Source organism: Sphaerodactylus townsendi, linkage group LG01 (assembly GCF_021028975.2).
Source record: "Sphaerodactylus townsendi isolate TG3544 linkage group LG01, MPM_Stown_v2.3, whole genome shotgun sequence".
Lineage (NCBI taxonomy): Eukaryota > Metazoa > Chordata > Lepidosauria > Squamata > Sphaerodactylidae > Sphaerodactylus > Sphaerodactylus townsendi.
The window spans coordinates 141029784-141052379 of record NC_059425.1 but is presented as its reverse complement, the minus strand read 5'-3'; the positions used below and the strand labels follow the sequence as shown (position 1 = coordinate 141052379).

Genomic DNA, 22596 nt, shown 5'->3' with positions numbered 1-22596 from the left:
AACACTGCTGTCAAATTTTGACTATTCCTTGTGTATGCGCCTTTAAAAGTGGTCTGATATGCAGGTGTCAACTGGTGGTAAGATGTAACTTCATGTCATTAAAAGTTTCCACAGATCAGCCATCAGGAGTAGTCCAAACCATTTGTTTTTCTGGCAAGTGGGAAACTTTAAGTACAGATTAGAAGAACATTGCTTTTCCCTTCAAACAACCTCAAGTCATTTCTCCTACTTTTGTGTCAAATTGTAATTTTATTTACATCTCGCTGGAGAATCTCAGATAAAGGATGACAATTCTTCAGCTCCAGATGACCTTGGCCTTGTATCACTGATTTCATGACAACTGTATTTACTACCTAGAGTTAAGGCAGCTCTTATACCCCTTCCTAATGTTTACTCAGAAGCAAGCTTGCATTGAATAGGAATTACTCCCTGATAATTCATAGGATTGTGTAGTTTAATTACTTTAACTAATCTGTGAAATTCCCTGTCAGGATATATGTAACTATGATTACAGAGATGCTTTTGTATCTGTCCCTCCATTCAAAAACCTGATGCTTGCTAATTCTTGGTTGTTATAGGAGAAACTCATACTTAATTAAAAGATAGTTATGTGTGAAGTCTCATAAAATGTGGTCACAAACAGTAGCAGAAAGGAAATATATTTTAATCTAGAAGTAGATCAGAGGTGTCAACCCTATATCTGAATCTCTTCAGTGCATGTATAGGCTTCCAAAGGATGCAGTTAAATAATAGTTAATGGCAGTGCCATAGAATAACAAAATGATTATCTTTTAAAAAAACCCAGATAAATCAAAAGAAACCAAAAGGGGAGAAATTTTAAAAGCTGACTATATACCATTATAAAGTAATGGTAGACCCATGAGATATACTAGGAAGAGCAAAATCTGAACATATTGGTTTTGTCTCATTCTTGGATAATAAGCAAATTCCAAACAGTTTCAGTGGCCACATTGAAGCTTAAATCAACTCAATTAAACGAACCAAGCAAAAATAGCTAGATGCAAATATACATTTGTGTCTTATTTTTCAAAAGATAAAATCCTCAAAGTAACTTGCATTCAAAAATACAAAAACTACTTTCCTTCCCTCTTTTCCAGTATATTCTCTCTGTTTGGACCTTGATACAAGAGCATTTATGCCAAAATGTACTTTTACTTTCAAATTTTCAAGCAGATGGTGGGAGCAGAGCTAGGTAGGCACTGGGACCCAGTCGGAGCATCCTGCAACAAAAAAGGTCTGGCATGCTTCGTTCTGTGGTGGAGGAATATACAATCTACTGTCATCTTCATGTGGAACAGAGTACAGGAATTTTAGTGAATGGACATGTTCACATGGGAGAAGGCAGCCCTTCATTAACCTATAATTAACCTATCATTAACCTATCAGAGGTGTTCGAAGGTTGGGCGGTATACGAAGATTAATTAATTAATTAATTAATTAGTAGTAGTAGTAGTAGTAGTAGTAGTAGTAGTAGTAGTAGTAGTAGTAGTAGTAGTAGTAGTAGTAGTAGTGCAGGAACAGTAAAACAGTAATATTTTGGTTCATTTCCATGACTATGAAGTCCTGAACTGCCATAGACAGAGGAGCCTCAGCATGGATATCCAACTCCACCAGAACAAAAAGACGAGGAATCACCAATGCCAAAGCCAAAACTACCTCCAGAATGCAGATAAAGAAATTGTTAGGCAGCAGGTTGGTAACTTCAACAGAATCTCAAGTCTGTCACTAGTGGCCAATGCCAGTTGCATATAAAATTTGAATTTGGATGAGTAGATGCATTGGAGAGAAAAAAGGAACTTGTGGAGACTATATGACAACTCCCCTTCCCTAACCAAGCCTATAACAGTGTGCTGCGCTGAGAATACAGGAAGGCACATCTAATCTCATTTGCCTCTCCTCCCAGACCACCTCCCAAGCTTGTCATTTGGGCATGGACCAGCTTGATAATCAGCACTCACAGGCTTGATGGCACATTAACACTAAATACTAGATGCTCTTGGTTGGGAGAGTCATGAGAGGGGAAAGCACACAAGTGTTTCCTCTCGTCTCCCTACCTTGCCTCATTTTCTCTCACCACCAACTCTCCCTCTGCCTGTTGCTGTACCTACAAAAGCATATCATCTCTCTCCTAACATAACAACTAAAAGGGGTGGGGGGCAACATAGATTTTTGCCTCTTTTCCTACTTGTAAACCCCTCACAAGGGGGTGATTACCAAATAAGAGCTGCTAGTAGTAAACACAGCAACATATTTGTTTAGCTGTATTATATTTGGGGATGGGTTAATGTTGATTCCTTTCCTTATGGCAGAATATGCAGGGAGGGGTATTCTTTTGCCATAGTGGCAATAAGGATGAAAGTAATTTAAAGTTTTTACTTGAAAGCTAGTACCACAAAAACTTTATCCCTGCCCCCACCATAGCAAGGATACTTACTGGCTTGGCTTGTATTGGCCTACTTTTCCTCTCACTGGGAACGTATTTGCTTTCTCCACTTCCACCCCAGATCCTACATGTAGAATACTAATGTGCTGAGGAAAAGGCTAGGCTAGACTCTTTTGTTTATTTCAAAAATTTCTGTGTAAAATCCTTTCATATAGAAAAATTGTAATCAGAAAAGAAATATTTTATGCACACAGTCTCAATATGCATGGCTTCCATTGCTCCCCACCAATGCCTTGAATTCTAGATGCAGGTTTACCAACTTGCTAACCTGATTCATCAGATCTCAGTCAGCCCTGATTACTATTTGGATGGGAGACCACCAAGGAAGTTCATGGTCTCTATGAAGAAGCACGCAATGGCAAACCACCTCTGAACATCTCTTGATGTGAAAATCCTGCTGGGTCACCGTAAGTCAACTGTGACTTGATGGCAAAAATCCCCAAAATTGTTTGTGAGAATAAAGAAACTATTAAGGTTCCCACACAAACATATACAATGCTGTTAGCTATGTCAATTTTTTGTTAGAACTTTGAAAGGTTAAAAAACTCATATCAAAGGCTGTTATAATAGACTTTGATTCTCTTGGCACAGGCTCTATTGTCAGTTACCTTTCAGAATATACACAATAAGGACAGCATGAAAAAAATTCTGCCAAGCGGTCATGTCAGCTGTGAAAGGTAAAACAGTGTCACTCCCCCCACCCCCGTAGAGTTAGTGTGACTTTAACAGTTAAATTAATCAATAGCTGCAGCTTTCCCTTTCATCATGCTGAGAAAAGCTGCTGCAGTTGTTAAATTTCAGTTTGTAGTGTAGTAGAATTTTTGCCAGGAAGTCCTACACCATGGTGGCAGGGCAAAAGGATCACTGCATATAAGAATGTAGTCCTTTGTTTAAACATATGTTCTACTTAAAGGAAGAAGAATCAGAATTTTTCTTTATTTTAACAATTTTCATCCTGCCTTTCCAAAGAGCTCAGTGAAGGTTGTAGTCCAAATTTAAAAGCATAACCAAACACTGAAGTCCACAAATAGTAAACCAGCAGAATCTGGAATTACAGTTTTGTCGCACTCATTCTCTAGGATGCTCTGAGCAACATATGTGGCTCTCCCCCATTTGATTCTCATAACAGCCCTGGGAGGTAGGTTAACTGGAGAGTATACAACTGATTCAAGGTCATGTGATGAATTGTATGACAGAGCAGGGATCTGAACCCTGTTCTAATTCAGCATTCTAAACACTGAACCACATTATGCTGAACACACTGTGGGTTTATATTTAAGGAGTTAGGAACATCACAGGAATGTCCAACTACACTTGCCAACAAGTCTGGAGAAAAATGTCCAGTCCTTTTAATGAGGTTTTAATGTGTGAAAATGCAAAGCTGAGGCTTTTTGGTGAAAGTAAATAGTATCCCATAAAAATTTTATTAAAGGGACAAGGTAAGTATCCAGGGCTGTTGATAACGCTGTGTCCAACTAACTATCTCAACTAACTATCCCTCAGCTGTAACTACAACCAGCCTGTTACATTATGTATGTTACTTATGAAGAGCTGTATGTAAAACAACTTTTCTCAACTGCAGCTAAAACTTGATATTGCCACTTAAAGATCAGAAGGCCAGGTTTCTAAAGAAGGTAAATGAAATAAATATCCATAATTGTAGGGAAACCACCAACAACAGCATGTTCTTTGGAAGTAACATCTTTAATAATCTAGTAAATTATCAGTTACTACTCTTCGTTTATGTCTACTGGTAATTCTTTAGCGGTAACTACCTAGAACAGGGGTAGGGAACCTTTAACACTCAAAGAGCCATTTTCGACCCGTTTTCCACGGGAAAAGAAAACACTTGGAGCCGCAAATAATTTTTGACATTTAAAATAAAGATAACACTGTATATATTGGTTTTTCTAACCTTTTACTCCACTAATTCTGAGAAGCGCATGGATGCGCCTGCCCTGCTGCCTGCAGGGCGGGCAAGGATGGGGCCAGCGGCTTGGGTTTGCCGGCCGCCGGGAAAATGCCCGCCCCGCTCGAACGGGGTGGACGAGAGGGGAAGCCCGCGGCACTGCCCAGCCGGCCACGGGCAATTGGTGCACCTGCCCTGCTGCCTGCAGGGCAGGCAAGGATGAAGCTGGCGGCTCAGCTCATGGAGCCGCAGTGCAAGGGCAGAAGAGCCGCATGCGGCTCTCGAGCCGCAGGTTCCCTACCCCTGACCTAGAATAATGTTGCACAATTATATTTTGCTGCCATTATAGTGATGAAAAAAAGATTTTTTCCCCTCCACCTTGGCCACCTTTTAGAATTTTAGTTTCTGTTGCTCATGAGATAAAAAGTTAATGCTTTGGAAGCCTGGGAATACATCTAAAACTTGATTTAAATGTGTCATTAGTGGACAAAAAACCACTTACCTGGTGATGTTCCAGGTATTCAGCATGTTTAAACCTGCTGTTCCTCGCACAGCTCTGCCATGAGTGTAATGCCAACCTCAGATGCCAGATTGTTAGCTGATTCAATACTTAAAATCGATTGGATGCAGTGATCTTTTTGTGTAGGGGTCTTTCCCTTACTTATCTTCATTATCAATTCATTTTTATTCCTAAGATCACAATAGCTATGTGGAAGTCACACCCATGTATGTCAGAGGGCTGCAGAGGGACTGTGAGGAGATAGTCCTCTTTTCTTTTCAGCACAGTTCCACTGATGGAAGAAAGATGATTTTGCCTTCTTGATCAAGCCAATAGCTGCCATTGTTCTTACAGTGGTGGCAAACCTTTGGCACTCCAGATGTCATGGACTACAATTCCCATCAGCCCCCACCAGCATGGCCAATTGGCCGTGCTGGCAGGGGATGATGGGAATTGTAGTCCATGACATCTGGAGTGCCAAAGGTTCGCCACCACGGTTCTAGAACAAAATTAAGTCATGGGATCTCAGAGCAAACCCAAATTCTCAGTTCCTCAACACTGTAATATGTGAGGGAATGTTTTTAAATGGTAGATTCTGTCACTACAGTGTGTTTCTCTTTAATCTTTTCTTGAAGGGACATAAATAACAGTTCAGACTTAGAACAGAGAGTTTAATCATCAATGTCATGGCCATAACAGGCTATAATCACTAATTCAGTGCTCTAGTACCAAAAGTTATTGCCTTCACCTTCATAAGAGAACAAAGCAGAATGGCTTCCTTTTGTGTTGTGTTACAAAAACATTTGAAGGAATCTTGTTTTCCCAGTTAGCAAGGGAATCCAAACTCCTGGTGCACTGATTTTGCTGGGGTGAGGTAGAAAGTTGAGCTTTCTGAGGTTTAAAACAGACAAATGTGATTTGGCATGGATTCAACTGAGGGGTTGCTTGGAGAAAAATGTGTACCTCGTGCTTTCTCCTTTTATTCAAACAAATAACAGGATAGGTGGTGTACATGGAGGTGCAAATGGAAGACATTTGAATATTGGTTCTCTGATTGTGTGCCACCTCAGTTCCTCTTGCATACTATACTATACTTGCATACTAGAGAGTCAAGGGGTTCACTGCTCTCAACACATCCCCTCTCCTGCCATCATAGAGACCTTTCTTAAGGCCCTGAAAGAAAAATGACAGCCACGTACATCAACATAAATTATCACAGACCAATTACAATTTTTTCATAGAATGTCTTCAGCCCCCTCCTCCAACTTCATTTAGAAAATGACCTTTCCCTATCTGATGTGCTGAAGCACTAGTCCATGCATATAGGACTGTTGTAAATACTACCAAGCTTACATAAAACAGATAGAATCATACACAATATTTTATTGATCTAATTATATTAATATTTTCCTGTAGCAATCTATACTTCCTCCATTCTCTGGGAAGTGGGTGGGGGAGGTGAGGAAATGCAACATCATGCTATTGACACTGGATGAGACTTGGTATAGAATTACACTAAAAATGAAATGCAATTAAAAGCACCTTGATTTTTCTAATCCTCGGAAAATCCTTAAAGCTCTTGTCACTTCATAAAGAATACATTTGATCTGCACAAACTACTGTGAAATGAAGAAAACAGATGCTAGGGAATCTCAATAGTAAAACAGCATAATTGAAACCATCTACAGGTGTAGTGGCTTCACAGTTGTCACATTAGTAATGCTGACTGGATCGAAACTTGTCAGAAAGGCTGATCACCACAAAGGAAAGTGATAAGACAGATTAATTTAAAGGTTAACAGGAAAAGATCAAAGCAACTTTTCTTCTCACATTCAAATTTAATTCTCAGCTTACAGAGATACAAAAATCAGAGAGCCAGCGAAGCTATTTCTCATCCACTTACCTTTCCAACTTCATTTTGTGTGTGTTGCTGTAGCTATTACAATATTACTAGTGAGTAGACTGCCAACTGACTTGGGAAAAATATTTGGCCGTTTCCGCACGGCCAGGATGCGCCCCCACGCCGCCAAGAGTTCTGGCGGCGTGGGGGCGCAAGCCTGTTCACATGAACGGGTGAAGCGGAGGCCGGCAGATTCGGCGAAGCGGCTCGCCGCGGGACCCATTCTTCCCGTCCGCCCCACTCACGGTTTCGCCGTTGTCGCCTGCTTCGCAGCCCGCCATCGCTGCCCTCCGACCTGGAGGTCGGAGGACAGTGTGGGCGGGGCTGCGACGCCCAGCAGGCGACGACGAGGACACCGTGAGTGGGGCGGGGACGGGAGACAGCGTCTTCCCGGCGGCGTGGTTTGCACCGCGCCGCCGGGAAGACGCTTCCTCCCCAACAACAACCCTTTAAAGGGTTGTTGTTTAGGGCGGCCTGACGCCGCCCTGGGGGGAGGGAAGCGCAGTCAGGTCGCCGCTGCTGCCCTGTGCGAACGGCGGCCTGGGGGCGGTGTTTTTACCGCCCCCAGGCCATCGTTAATGGGCCGTGCGGAAACGGCCTTTGTTTCTGACAGAGGTTTATAGGATGCTCTACTGCCATAGGTGCAAATTTCATGAAAAGGTCTAATTGTGATAATGATATTATCAGCTCTGATACTTTTCAAACTTTACATACTAAAATGCTACTCGATACGAACTGCCAGGTTGATAAATTGATGCATGTCTGAACACAAATGTTCCTGTATTTATTTGTCATTGATTTGATACAGCACATGGATTCTATTTCAACTGCTAAAATATTCTGATTTTAAAACCAATGTATGTTAGTTATCAACTTCCAAAGGGAGAGGTTGTGCCAGTACCCAGTGGAGCAAATAAATAGAAAATTGTCTTGATAACAGTAATAACTGATGAACAGCATGTATAATATAGTGGACAGAATTTTAAACAAGGGAAAACTGGGATAAACCCCACCTCCGTCCATTCACACAAAGTTTACTGGATTAGCTTGAGCCAATCATTTTTTAGCATACTCTTATTTCATTGGGTTGTTGTGAGAATAAAACATTGTGTATGTGAGAGCATGTATTAATTACCATTCCAATTCCTTGGAGGCAGAGTGGGATATGCATATAATAAAGCAGGGGTTCTCAACACGGTGGCCGTGGGTGCCATGAAACATACTGGGGCCGTTTCCGCACGGGCGGAATATGGTGGCCTGGGGACGGCAAAAACGCCGTCCCCAGGCCGCCATTCGCACAGGGGGCGCAGCTGCTTTGCAGCCGCGCCGCCCTCGCACCGCCCGCCCGGTGCCGAGCCGGCGTTTCCAGAGTGCACTGGGAAGCGCACTTTTCTGGCAACGCCGGCTGGAAGCCGCTGCCGTGCGAACAGCAGCGGCTTCCCGGCGCTCCCCCCCCCACTCCCTCGCTTCGACGCGCTGGAGAGCAGGTAAGGCGACGGGGCGACGGCGCCCAGTGGCGCTGTCTCCCCAGTTCTTTCTGGGACCGTCCGTGCGGACGGTCCCAGCGTCGTTGGGTCGGCGTTAGAAACGCCGACCCAAGCCCTTCCGCCTCCGTGCGGAAAGGGCCTGAGACTTTTCTGGTGCCTGCCAAAAGTTTTAAGAAAGTGGGTGGGGCCAGGTTGGGCTTTTGCTGAGCAAGGCTTCTCATTGATTGTGCAGTTTTTAAAAAATGTTGCTTTGGCAGCTGCCGCCACCACAGCACAAGGATCTATGATGTTTTCTGAATTAAGCTGTGGCGATCATTTTGTGGCTGGCTCCACCCCTGGCAGCAGCCATTTTATTGCTGTACTCATCATGGTGTGTCAGAATTCCAAATGTGTCTGTTGGCTCAAAAGAGTAGGGGACTCTGTAATAAAGAATATAGCCCTTAGAGATGGCTTCCATATGAAGAAGGAATTTGTGATATCCTCATTTCTGATGCAGTTGCAGATAAAGCACAGCAGCAAAGGGGCTTTCATATTGCACTTCCCCTGCCCCAGTCCCCTGGAAAGGCCATACTACAAGGGCGTTTGCATTAAAAAACAAACAAAAACAAACCAGCACTAGAATATTGTTATAGCCATATACTGTTCTCGGTATAGGTCTATGAATTCCCAGCTTTCTTTCTTTTTTGAAAGTGAGTCTCCAGCTTGTTTGGTTGCCAAGATATGCCTTTTTCCTTGTATCTCTGCAAGGAATGGGCTTAGAATCCTCATTTAAAAAATAGAAGATGAGAATGCAGAGAACTTGCTACATGTGTTGTCACAACAATAGATTGATATAACAACATTCTTGTACCAAATTTTATAAAAATCAGCAGCTTCTGGTGGCAGGAGGAAATGGCTGCCATTCAAGAAAAAGATCAAGGAAAAGGGCGGACATTTGAACTTTCTGACCCATACAGCACCCAGTCAGGCTTTCCTGCAACCTTTCCCAAAAAGTTAGAGCAAAGCAGGTTTGAGGAACATCAGAGAAAAGCTGAGGAAACTCCCAGAGATGCACAAATGCACTAGGTTGTGGGAAAACAGAGAACAAACCTGCTTTCTAAAAGCATTGAACTTGGGGCAGTTAACCTGTGTGGGAATGACTGATGAAAAATGTTTTGTAATTCTTATTCTTGCCAATTCTGTGAGGACAGTTGTCATTTTCATTTTTTTCAGGAAGCAAACTGAGGTTGAAAGATCCCAACCTGACTAAAAGTAGGAATATTTGTGAAGTCAGGGGTGGGGGGGCTGGTGTGGTGCCACAACAACACACCGCACTGAGGAAGATCAGAGCCAAGGCTGGACTGACAGCAGTTTAGTCAGTAATAATTCCAAAGATACCAAGATACCAAATCTGTGGGAGAGTCCAATGTTGATCAAGTCAGAAGTCAAAAGCCAGGAATGTATACAGCTCAGTTAACTCTTCCTCGGACGAGCTGACAGCTGCAGCGGGAGGGGCCATGACTATATTGCTCAAGGTTTTCAGCCAAAGTTTTCTTAGCAATTACATAACTGCTTTGCTTCAAGTACACTTACCCTGAGGTGATAGCATCTTACCCCAGTATACTGCAGATTTTGCCTAACTTTGACATGAAGAGACTGAAGCAAAAGCGGTTGTTACAGAATGATGTTGTGATTCCTGTTGCTATCTCATAGAAATAGGTTCTCATGGAAGATAATGAGGTGATACTTTTTGACAGGATCCACTGATTTAAAAGCAAACTGTTATACTACCATCACAGCACTCAGATAAACATAAATACATTTGAGAAAAAACGTTTATGAGCTTTAATTGACATTATGTAATTACATTATTAATGCTACATTTTTTGTGAACTCATTGGAGGGCTTTGGAATTGTTCAGATTCCACTGATCTGTCCTTTGAGAGCAGTGAAAGCCCGTGCTGAGATGGGGGAAGGGTGGTGGCAGCTTTTCTTTAGCTGGTGTTGCTCTCGATTGTTCCAGAAGCAGGCACCAGCTCAGCATTGTGCTGTTAGTCACTTTAAATCCCCCTATTTGTCTTTTTCCTCTGTCAGAAAAGAAGCTCTAAACACAGCAACCTTCTTGCATGGAACATTGTGATAAAACAATTGCTAGTTATATAGTTATGCTTCATATCCTAGCAAAAAGATATAGGAATGCAATTGAACCCATATGATAACAGCCCTTTTCTATGGAACAAAAACACAGCCACCCTGAGGCAAACGTGTCAAGAAAAGGTAAGGTAAAAGTTGATTAATAAATAAACACAATTGGTCACCAACACAGAATAAAATTCTTTTACAGAAATGATTTGAAATGTATATGTGGCAAGGGGAGAAAATCTGAAGTTTTAAATGTCACCAACACCCAGACTAAACAGTTTCCCCCCCCTGTAAATAGTTCCATTTGACATTTCCTTCTGCTGTGAAAACATTTTTGTACAGTATCTGATATTCTTTAATAAAGATGCTGGGCTTAGAATGGAATAATGGAAGCCAAATTGGTTGGTAAAAAGATTTTTAAACTGTTGGCCTTAGTAATATCCTTACATAATGTGAATGTGACTAGGAAGCTCTGAATGCTAGCTGAAAGGAAGGCAAAACGTTTCCTGTACTTTTAGTACCAGTTGCTATTCATACTTGGAAAGCTGTTACCAACATTTACATTCTGATAACTGGCAATGATTGTGTAGCCTGACACAGCTGGAAATTAAGTTTCTTCTCACTAATCATACAAAGGGCACAATACTCAAATTATAGGGGACCCATGAAAGGCCAAATCCCCTGCCTTTTAGGATAAGTCCCTCAACGACTCTTCCAGAAGGCTCCAGGACATGTGAAGGCTCCCTCAACGACTCTTCCAGAAGGCTCCAGGACATGTCCACTAAATGGTATTCGAGGGCTCCCACAACCCCCTGCATATCTCTGTGGTTATATGTCTGTGGTTATATGTCAGGCTGCTTACGGCCTCCAGATCTACTCATGCTATGGTGCTAGGGAGAATCTCTCTTTAGCCAGAGGGCTGCCTGCTTCCTGTCTTCGTCCATGGTCAGTTAATTCCTTCCTGTTGACCAGTTTCTTCCCATACACCAAGAGCAACTCAGAGCCTGGTACAAGTATTGTCTGAGACAGTTTTCCTACCAAGTACTAACCAATGCCTTAATACTTCACTTGTATCTGGGCCAAAGTCCGGATTCAAAAGCCTTCTGGTCCCAAGGTAGCAGCAGAGTTAGGTGTGTGGTATATGAGAATCAGCAGGAAGGGTAAAAAACTGAAGAAATTTAGTAGCGGAACTTCTGGATTTCATGTTTATCATGAGTCCAGTGCATGTTACACTTAAAAGGAGTACTTATGCACACAAATCCATCAGCGAGTTCAGTCTGTAATAATCACTGGAACCAGCATGGACTGTGTAGTAATTCCTTATGAGTTTGTACAATCACCTGCATTATTTTCCGCAACATATCACATTGTCTACTTTTATTTGGAAAGAAGCTATATGTATTTCAGCAGAATTTCCTTCCCTATGCTGACACAATTTGATAGATCCAAGATGGTGCTCGGAGCAGACCGGCAGCGTGGTGCTCCAGGATTTAGATTTTTTTAGGACCTCGGAGGGGTCAGGTGTGAGTTTTTCTTTCACTGTCTTGGGGTTCTGTTAATATTAGTTAATAACAACATCATTAGAACTTAATTGGACTGGGTTGCAATGGCCAGCTTATCTTCTGTAGAAGGCATCTTCAGTCAGCTTTTGATCTGACAAACAGCAGCCCAGATGATGAGGGTTTGAGCCAAGAGATGCTGCAGACTCCTAGACATGTCAGGTGAGGGGAGTTGGTGGCAGAGACCCGTCAGCAATGCCTGATTGAGACCTATGAATGATATCTGGCTGGGCAGACCTGGAAGGAGTTGACTGTGAGCATGTGAGTGTACCGCGCTAGACAAAGGTTTTTTTTGACCCTGGAGAAGCCCGGACGGTGGTGGGGGCCTGTGGCAGGGGCCCCCATACAATGCAAGAAGCCCCCCATGTGGGATTAGGACACAGCAGCGGAGACGGGAACCGGTGGCAGGGGTCCCCAAACACAGCAGCGGCAACAGGGACTGGTGGCAGGGGTCCCCAAACAACCTCCAAAAAACTCTTATTCAGAAACAGAAGCTGGGCATGCCAGCAAAAACATGGCACCAGTGGTGGCTCTGAACCTGGTTGCCCTCAGAGTTTGATGGACATTGTTCTTCGATTTAACTAAAAAACTAGGGGGTTCATATAGTTAATTTTGGGGTTAAATTGGGTTTATTAGTAGGATATTTAACAAAGAGTGCTTTACCGTGGTTGTTGAATTCTTTTCACCATGATGATGATATTTAGGCTGTTTATTAGGCAAGGTATAGTTTTTGGTAGTAAATTGTATTATCGGTTAGAGTAGGTAGTGCTGCTAAATCTTAGTTCGTGTTACTATAGAAATCTGATAGGAAATCACTATCTGGTTTTTCTTAGGTTGCATTATGCTAACCTTGCTATAAAATGATTTCTGTTGTCTTATTGGTTGGTTTTTTACTGTTCGTCATGTTATTATATGGTGGTATAATTATTGTGTGATTTAGTTGTGATATTGGGATGTTGTTATACTGACATGTTATGTGATGATGTTATTATTTATGTTGTATAATATAATATTTATGCTTTTTACCATCTGCGGCAGGCACGGCAACTGGCCCCGTACCTCTCCCGTTCTGATCTAGCAACGGTGATCCATGCAACGGTCACCTCCAGGTTAGACTACTGCAACTCGCTCTACGCGGGCTTGCCTTTGGCCATGATCCGGAAATTAAAACTCATTCAGAATGCGGCAGCCAGGCTGCTTACTGGCAGTTCAAGCAGGGATCATATTACACCGATCCTATACCATCTGCACTGGCTGCTGATTGAGTTCCAGATTATGTTTAAAGTGTTGGTTTTGACCTTCAAAGCCGTTCGCGGTCTCGGACCTGCATACCTGAGGGACCGCCTCTCCCCATATTGCCCCGGTAGGCCCCTCCGCTCCTCGGAGGAGGACCTACTCATGATCCCTGCCCCCAAAATGATCAGGCTGGCCTCGACCAGGGGCAGGGCCTTTTCAGCCCTGGCCCCTACCTGGTGGAACAGGCTCCCTAGGGAGAGCAGGGCGCTGCGGGACTTACAGAGTTTCCGCAGGGCCTGCAAGACAGACCTGTTCCGCCAGGCGTTTGGCCAGCCTGGTTAAAAAACAAACAAACAAACAAACAAAACATCTACCATGACATCTGGCCTCCCGTGGGCACGGGGAGGGGAGTAGTCAGACGCCATCCACATTTTAAAATGGACTTTGTTTTTATATAATTGATATTAAATTATGTTTTAATGTTTGTTTTAACCTGTTGTGAACCGCCCTGAGTCCTCAGGGGGAGGGCGGTATATAAAACTAATAATAAATAAATAAATAAATAAATAAAATATTATGACGTTAGGATACTTTGACATTGTTATATTAACAAATGTTATGATTTTATGATGTTGATTATATTTTGTTATGAGGGTTTTGTTACATATTATCATGTTGATTCTGTTTGAGTATTGTTGACATTGAAATATTGCCCATGGTTTATTGATCTGCTGTTTATTACTGATGTTATGGCTATTGTTATACGTATTGTATTATTATATTGTTGTGCACCACCCTGAGTGGCGGAGGGTGGTGTAGAAATTAAACATGCCACTCCAATTGTAGATTTAAATTGAACAGACTTTAAAAGTCAGATGTAGGTATCATTCAAGGTATATTCTGGATTGTAATTTCAGATTGCAGATGGTTGCTGTATGAGAGTCGTTTTGTTGTGGAATGCCCTGTCTACATGTTTGGGATGGATGTAAAAGTTCTATTTCTCAAATGGTGGTGCTTTCCTCTGATGCAGCTATTTAGCCATCCTCCCTGTTTGTGTGTTTTTATTTGTAGGTTTGTTTTAAGATGAATACAGTTATATTTTTGAATGCCTTTTAAACACCTGGCATGTAACTTTTGCCATCTTGGAGACCTGAATTGGGTGTGAAGGCAGCAAATGTTTTAAATGGATAAATTAAATGTCCATTTCACTAGAGGAAAAGTTCACTGTTAGCAGAATGGAACTTTTGGATCCAACTTGTAACATAACCAGAAGGATTCAACCTAAGCTTCTACTTGGCATACTATTTTTCTGTGCATAGCAAGTATATTTTTCCTATTGATAAACTTCTGTCCTCCTTAATTATGCATATTTAATTTGCAACTTGTGGATTGATCCCCCTTGCACATGCACCTTAGTTGATAGTACCCAAAACATCCCCAGCAAGTTTGAATATGTGACATGACCAGAACTGCTAACATTTTTTTTGCAGAGATGAACAGTTACCAGACAAATGACTCTGTGGAGGAAAAGGCACAGATTGCTACATCCCCTTTCACACCCTTACAGGCTACCATGTTGTTTTCACTGAAGCTCCCACACTGCTAACATGGTTCTGGTTGGGCACAACTAGAATCCAAATTATGATTACAAAGGAACTAGTTCCTAATAATAATACAATTAATTAGGCTAGGCTGGGTGAATATTCTTTAGTTCCTAATCATAATTATTGTACCATTCATAAATAATTAATAAAATATTATTGTTGTTATTAGGAACTAATTGCCATTTTTCTCCCTGAACCACTTCGAAAGTTTGTGCACAGGAATCCCTTCCCCTTAAAGTTTCCTGCTTGAACCGTTCCCCATGTGGTAGAGGACTGCTTGGCTTATTTTCCTTCTTAAATAGTAGTGTGTAGCTCCTAGGACTGGCAGACTTCCCAGTAGTCATTTGCTGACAAATGCACATTTGAGGAGGGCACAAAGAAGAAACACATTTTAATTTCCATTCCTTATTTTGGTTATAAAGGCACAAAATTAAATACAACTGAACAGAAATGATTCTAACAAAATTTACTTCGGGTAAACAAATGAAATCGATACGCTTCATTATATTTTCTTTATGTGACCTCTTAATTACAACTTACCTCCAGTTCAACAATAAGGTTTCCTTTCCAAAATTTAAATTCAGACCCAACCTTTCAGAAAGCTGATACATTAATTGACATGTATCAGATCTTTAGGTATTCAATATTAAGTGGAAATATAAGTCTAATGAAGGTATTGTCCAATTCCTTATTATAAAATCTGAGTACTAAAATATGGAATGACTCCTAGTTCCAATAGGAAAGAGTTCCAGTAGGTGTCATGTGACAGGCTTGTCAGGTCACATGATTGTAAAACCTGGGGATTAAACCCAGAATTTCTTCAGTTCCTATGCAAGTGGTAGCCATTGACTGCCCAATCTTGTACATCTCCACTGCTGAACAACGCAAAAAAAATGGCCCCAAATAAGTTAATGGAAGCAGCAATGTAGAATACTACCTGCCACTCTCCCACTGTATTCTGTCAAAAAATAAGGAACAAAGAAAAAATCACTGAACAGAAGTGTACACAAGAATGAGTTATACTTCAACATACTTTCTAATGTGACATAATTTTTGTTTACTATCTTACTCCACTTTCACCTGTCCCTAGTTTTCTCAAAAAGGGCTACTATTAACTGCATCAGAGAAATCCCAACAGGCCCCTTTCCCTGTGTCAGGCATCTACATAGCAGCATCTGGACTCAACACAATATAGTTATCTACACTATCTAAAAAAGAATATTAATATTTCCATCATTTTTACCATGGATGAAGAAGCACATACATAAAAAATCACTATGTAACATTAGACAACAAGAATGGTAACTTAATACAGTAATTAATATAATGCTAATTCCAGAGAAAAGCATCCAACAGACTGCAACATGAAATCTTAATTTCAGTGAAACCAATATATTCCCCTCCCTACAGCAATCCTCTGTGATTCCACAAATGGCATTGGTGGCAGTATGTAGATAGAAATAGGATGAATTTTCCCCCATTTAACTTTTGGACCAATGGAAAGTTTGCTGTGCTGAACTTCCTCCATCAGTAAAGAAGAAGGTTGAGACATTTTGCCTGATTCTCCTCCGTTACTGCTACCCATCTCCCAACTGGGCCTAGTGGCTTTTAGGGCATGAAGGTTCTGTGACCTGTTCTTTCCCCTCCCCCACACTCCACAATGCCCTTCTAGGAGGAGCAGTGGACTGGTGTGGTAAGAGGTAAACAGATGATTCAATGCTCTTCAGCACAATGCTGCAAGAGACTTATAGTCAATGCAGCAGTGATATGAACTTTACCACCATCTTCTCCTTAATATTACCAGTAAAATAGTTTCATTATGTAAATTACACTTAGCAGTATATGGTAAAAGAATTTTTTTTAAAAAAGAAACTAGTCTGGATTACCATTCTGGATTTATGTCATCTGCATTTAATTTAGCAAAACAAAGTCAGAAGGGAAGCAAGATGTGAAGATTAGATAAAATTATGTTAGGAAAAATGTGTTTACTTGTTCAGGAGAAAAAATATGTAAACTGCAACACAAAATATGGTTCAAATTAGGAGTGCTTCTTATGAATATATAAGCAACACTCAATGATAGTTCAGTGAAAAAGATAAATCACAGGGGGCTTTAACATATACATGCAGACCTGCTCCCATCCCCTTTTCTTATCCCCAGGCAGTAGGCAAGAAGGAAAGCATCTTGTCCTCATTTTGTTTTAGCTGTACTTAAAAAAAACTATTTTGTTGAAATCGGAAGGGTTACTATGGCAAAGCTGAAGCAGCAAGCAACTAAAGCATATGGTTTTTAAAGTCTAAAAAAATGGCCATTAGTACAGAAAGTCTCTGAACAGATGTTCTCTCTGTGCTACAGAACATACCGCTAAATAAATTGTGCAGTTTTACTGTTCCATATCAATAAACAGAGAAAAAGTAGAAACCTTCTATTGTTATTAAAATGACCTTATACTCAAACACATGATAACATTGTCAGTATTTAGAATCAACCACGGAGTTACTTACATGATGAGTTAGTCCCTTAGCAATGAGTGGACCCACCATTCCTGGGATAGTAGCAAATGAGTTTGTGATTCCAAGGAGTATGCCAGCATATCTAAGAAATTAAGGCAGCAGCTTGTTACTGAAGTCACAGTTCCTTGAAAATATTTCCAGAACTGGGGAACAAGGCTAGGTTTAAAAAAAATATTCTTCCTCCAATTCGTTCGTACAGCATACCAAATGCATTACAGAAAACTAGGCAGGCATAAAAGAGAAGATATTCTCAGTGCCAACCAAAATGTTTTGGCATCCAAAGCCTCCTGACATATTGAAACAAGAGACCCCGAAAAGAATTTCACACAAGACAGCCTGAGGAGCAATGACTCATCCACTTGTCCAAAAGGGATTAAAAGAGCTTCTCGCACACATCAGCTTGTCAATGAAGCATTTACAAGGGAAATAAAATCTAAGTGCTAAGCCAGAAGCATGTTAACTTAGTGAGAGTGACGCTAAGCACGCAGCACATGGCTCAACTCCAAGTGCTCACTTATATTCACTTGCACACTGGCAATACATTCTAGAGAAAATGGCAACTGTATGTTTTTTGGGGGGTATGTGTGTATTTATGTTAGAAACTGAACTGACATTTTAAGGGTCACATAGCAATAGCACAGAAGACAAGGAGCTGAGGTTTATTCTAGGTGGGATGTTAGCCATGAACTAAAGCATATGAGAGGGAACACAAATGGTGGCAAAAGAGAAGCAAGTTAGCTGTAAGGGAGGCAAAAAAGGATTATGAGGAACGCATGGCTGCGAACATCAAAACCAGCAACAAACAGTTCTTCAAGTACATCAAAAGCAGGAAGCCAGCAAGGGAAGCGGTAGGCCCATTAGATGACAAAGGAACAAAGGGTGTGCTAAAAGATGACAGGGAGATTGCAGAGAAGCTGAATGAATTCTTTGCATCTGTCTTCACCCAAGAAGAGGTGAGGAAAATTCCTGCACCTGAACCAAGCTTCTTAGGAGGCGATTCTGAGGAACTAGCGATGATAGTGGTAGACAAGGAAGAAGTTCTGGCAGCCATTGATAAACTAAATGCTACCAAATCCCCTGGCCCAGATTGCATTCACCCAAGAGTTCTTAAAGAGCTCAAGCATGAAAATGCTGATCTTCTCACTTTAATATGCAACTTATCCCTGAAATCTGCCTCCATCCCTGAAGACTGGAAGATGGCCAATGTCACATCAATCTTTAAGAAAGGATCTAGGGGGGACCCGGGAAATTACAGGCCAGTCAGTTTGACATCTGTTCCTGGCAAATTAGTAGAATCTATCATTAAAGATAAAATTATAAAACATGTAGAAAAGCAAGACCTGCTGAGAAAGAGTCAGCATGGCTTTTGCAGAGGCAAATCCTGTCTTACAAACTTACTAGAGTTCTTTGAGGGTGTAAACAGGCATGTGGATAAGGGGGAACCAGTGGACATTGTCTACTTGGATTTCCAAAAGGCTTTTGACAAAGTTCCTCACCAGAGACTACTGAGAAAACTCAGCAATCAAGGAATAAGAGGGGAAGTCCTCCTATGCATTAAAAACTGGTTGAGAAACAGGAAGCAAAGAGTGGGTGTAAATGGGAAATTCTCACAATGGAGAGATGTAAGGAGTGGTGTCCCCCAAGGATCTGTTTTGGGACCAGTGCTCTTTAACCTATTCATAAATGACCTGGAAGTAGGGGTGGGTAGCGTGGTGGCCAAGTTTGCAGATGATACCAAATTATGTAGTGTGGTGAGAACCGCAAAGGATTGCGAAGAGCTCCAAGCGGACCTTGATAAATTAGGTGAGTGGGCTAAGAAATGGCAAATGCAGTTCAATGTAGCAAAATGTAAAGTGATGAACATAGGGGCAAAAAATCCAAACTTCACATACACGCTACAGGGGTCAGTGCTATCAGTCACAGACCAGGAAAGAGATTTGGGCGTCTTAGTTGATAGTTCCATGGGAATGTCAACTCAATGCATGGCAGCTGTGAAAAAGGCAAACTCTATGCTGGGGATAATTAGGAAAGGAATTGAGAATAAAACTGCAAAGATTGTTATGCCCTTATATAAAGCAGTGGTGCGACCGCACTTGGAGTACTGTGTTCAGTTCTGGTCGCCACATCTCAAAAAGGATATTGAAGAGATAGAAAAAGTGCAGAGAAGGGCAACAAGGATGATTGAGGGACTGGAGCACCTTCCCTATGAGGAGAGGCTGCAGTGTTTGGGACTCTTTAGTTTGGAGAGGAGACGTCTGAGGGGGGATATGATTGAAGTCTATAAAATTATGCATGGGGTAGAAAATGTTGACAGAGAGAAATTTTTCTCTCTTTCTCACAATACTAGAACCAGGGGGCATTCATTGAAAATGCTGGGGGGAAGAATTAGGACTAATAAAAGGAAACACTTCTTCACGCAACGTGTGATTGGTGTTTGGAATATGCTGCCACAGGAGGTGGTGATGGCTAACTTGGACAGCTTTAAAAGGGGCTTGGACAGATTTATGGAGGAGAAGTTGATTTATGGCTACCAATCTTGATCCTCTTTGATCTGTGATTGCAAATGCCTAACAGTCCAGATGCTCGGGAGCAACAGCCGCAGAAGGCCATTGCTTTCACATCCTGCACGTGAGCTCCCAAAGGCATCTGGTGGGCCACTGCAAGTAGCAGAGAGCTGGACTAGATGGACTCTGGTCTGATCCAGCTGGCTTGTTCTTATGTTCTTATGTTCATATGCTCCTGAATTTCCACATAGGGCAGTGGTGGCAAACCTTTTCGAGACCAAGTGCCCAAATTACAACCCAAAACCCACTTATTTATTGCAAAGTGCCAACATGGCAATTTAACCTGAATACTGAGGTTTTAGTTTAGAAAAAGTGCTTGGCTCCGGGAGTAAGATTGGTGGTAGTCGGTGGCTTTGCTTTGAAGCAACCGTGCAACTCTTCCAACGGGTGAATCATGACCCTAGGAGGGTTTACTCAGAAGCAAGTCCCATTGCCAGCAACTGAGCTTACTCCCAGGTAAAGGATCACACTTTAGTTCTTCGCATGAAAATCAGTGAGGTTTAACAGCTCTTAGCAGGGTTACCTACAGTGGTTCCCCAAAACTTGTTCTTAGGTTTAATGCTAATATTTGAGCCCAGCGGCCCAGGCCAGCCTAGATGTATTTGGGGGGAGGGTGACTGTTTGCGTGTGCCCACAGAGAGAGCTCTGAGTGCCACCTCTGGCACCCGCCATAGGTTCACCACCACTGACATAGGGTAATTCTGGGGAAGGAAAACTACCCATAAAACATGAAACTCCAGTTTTACTGTTTTTGGTGAAAAAGTCAGCAATCTATGTGAAAGAAATCCATTCAGCTTTGCAAAGTGTGCCCCAGGTCACATCAACTGATATGTTTACGTGATGACATGAGACCCAAGGCACACCCTGCCTCACTTCTGGATTGCTGCTAGTGCTGCCAGGAAGCACGTGTGGCGCTGGATGCAACATCAGTTTAATTTTGATTAGCACTGTGTGCAGGATAGCACTGACATAACAGATACACTGTGTACAGTCACAGGAGTCATGAGGAATCCCAGTATCCCTATTCAGACAAACACACAAACAAACAAACAAACAAACCCCCAGTAAAATGGGTTGAAATTTGGATCAGAGAGCTGGAAAATTACTTATGTTTTTTAAAGTTTCAGCATATGAATTATATATTGCTTAAATAAGGAATGTGGCATTTATATGTCCTTTGCTAACCTGGAAGTACTTAAAAATTAATGACAATGAAGATAAGCATCAAAGAGCAAAAGACTCACAGGACAGATAAGTGCATAACAAGATTCCACAACTCCTTTAGTGGTATAGCTCTTTATTTTGCCCTTGGTATGTTTAAGGGCTGCAATAGCATTAACATGTTCTTTGCGAAAAATAACATATATCGTATGGGCTATACCAGCAGTGGCGAACCTATGGCACGGGTGCCAGAGGTGACACTCAGAGCCCTTTCTGTGGGCATGCGTGCACAGGGTCTGTCATGTGGAGGGGTGGAACATCACACACACACATCCCACACACACATCTAGGCTGGCCTGGGCGCAATCGTTTACCTGGGAGTAAGCTTGGTTGCTGGCAATGGGGCTTGCTTCTGAGTAAACCCTCCTAGGGTCGTAATTCACTCACTTGAAGCGTTGCACGGTTACTTCACCAAGCTTACTCCCGAGTAATGCGTTTCTAAACTGAAACTGTAGTATTCAGATTAAATTGCCATGCTGGCACTTTGCGGTAAATAAGTGGGTTTTGGGTTGCAATTTGGGCACTCGGTCCCGAAAAGGTTCGTCCTCACTGGGCTATACAGAAGTATTTCTTCACATAAGAACAACTTATGCAAGTAGCTTTGCGAACACTGAGAGATGGGGGGGGGGGGGGGGGGGCTTTCAGGAAAAAGCCACAGCACATCACAGCTACAATTTTATGCATGCTTTTGGGAGAGTAAACCCTACTGAGACCCATTTCCATGCATGCAACGGTCCTTGTGCAAGTGGAATGGCTAAAAGAGCTCCTTGCTGTCTTTTTGTGTTAAACAAAAGGTTGTGTCCTCACTATCTCCTTTGCATGTGCAAGACATAACACAAGGAATGAAATCATTTCAAACTTTTTTACACCTTCCATTTCTCTTCATATACATTGTCACATATATTTCTGCAGCCACTGCACTACCTGTATTTAGTTCACTGTTTTCCTTCATGACTAAATCCCACAGAGTGGAACCTGACCATGGTTACATGATAACCAATGGCTGTTCTTGGATGGATCTGGGTTCAAATCAGAAAGTGAATCATATTCTCACTAACATGCATCTAGCATACACATGTTTCCCTGACTTCTTGTGATAGCAAGGTAGCTCAGAGCTTTCAGGCAAACATATTGAAAGTTTAGCATAAATATAGAATAGTTTTTGCAATACTTACGATGGTGCAATATCAAGGTGGTTGATGCTGTAACCAGATGTACAGAACCCCCCTAGCGTTGTTGATATGGTTACAAATGCAACAGCCAGTTCATAATTGCAACCTATGAATCCAGCTGCTAAGAGGAATACCGCTGGGCCTATCATTCCTTCATTAAAACAAAAAGATAATGAAACACATTCCAATTTCATGTATTCTTTGAGCAGTAGATTAACTTGCATTATTTGCTCACTACAATGCTAGCAATGCTCAGCTGCTACTCTGTGGAAATCTCCCTGGTGTTCTGTGCTCAGTGGCTTTGCTAAAATAGGTCTGCAAAGGGAAGACAGGTGTTGGTTTTTACT

General features: G+C 41.8%; 1 protein-coding gene across 2 annotated transcripts in view; it reads right to left on the bottom strand.

The window, feature by feature from the left end:
- Positions 1-15146: 15146 nt before the first annotated feature.
- The window catches only part of SLC17A5 (solute carrier family 17 member 5), a 34452-nt gene continuing 27002 nt past the window's right edge, over positions 15147-22596 (bottom strand). For both annotated transcript variants that reach the window (XM_048495823.1, XM_048495832.1), the window contains exons 9-11: positions 22253-22400; positions 17284-17374; positions 15147-15737 (exon numbers count right to left, since the gene is read on the bottom strand). In XM_048495823.1, the coding sequence (XP_048351780.1) occupies positions 15600-15737; positions 17284-17374; positions 22253-22400 (377 nt within the window). In that variant the 3' untranslated portion in view covers positions 15147-15599. The remainder of the gene's footprint in view (positions 15738-17283; positions 17375-22252; positions 22401-22596) is intronic.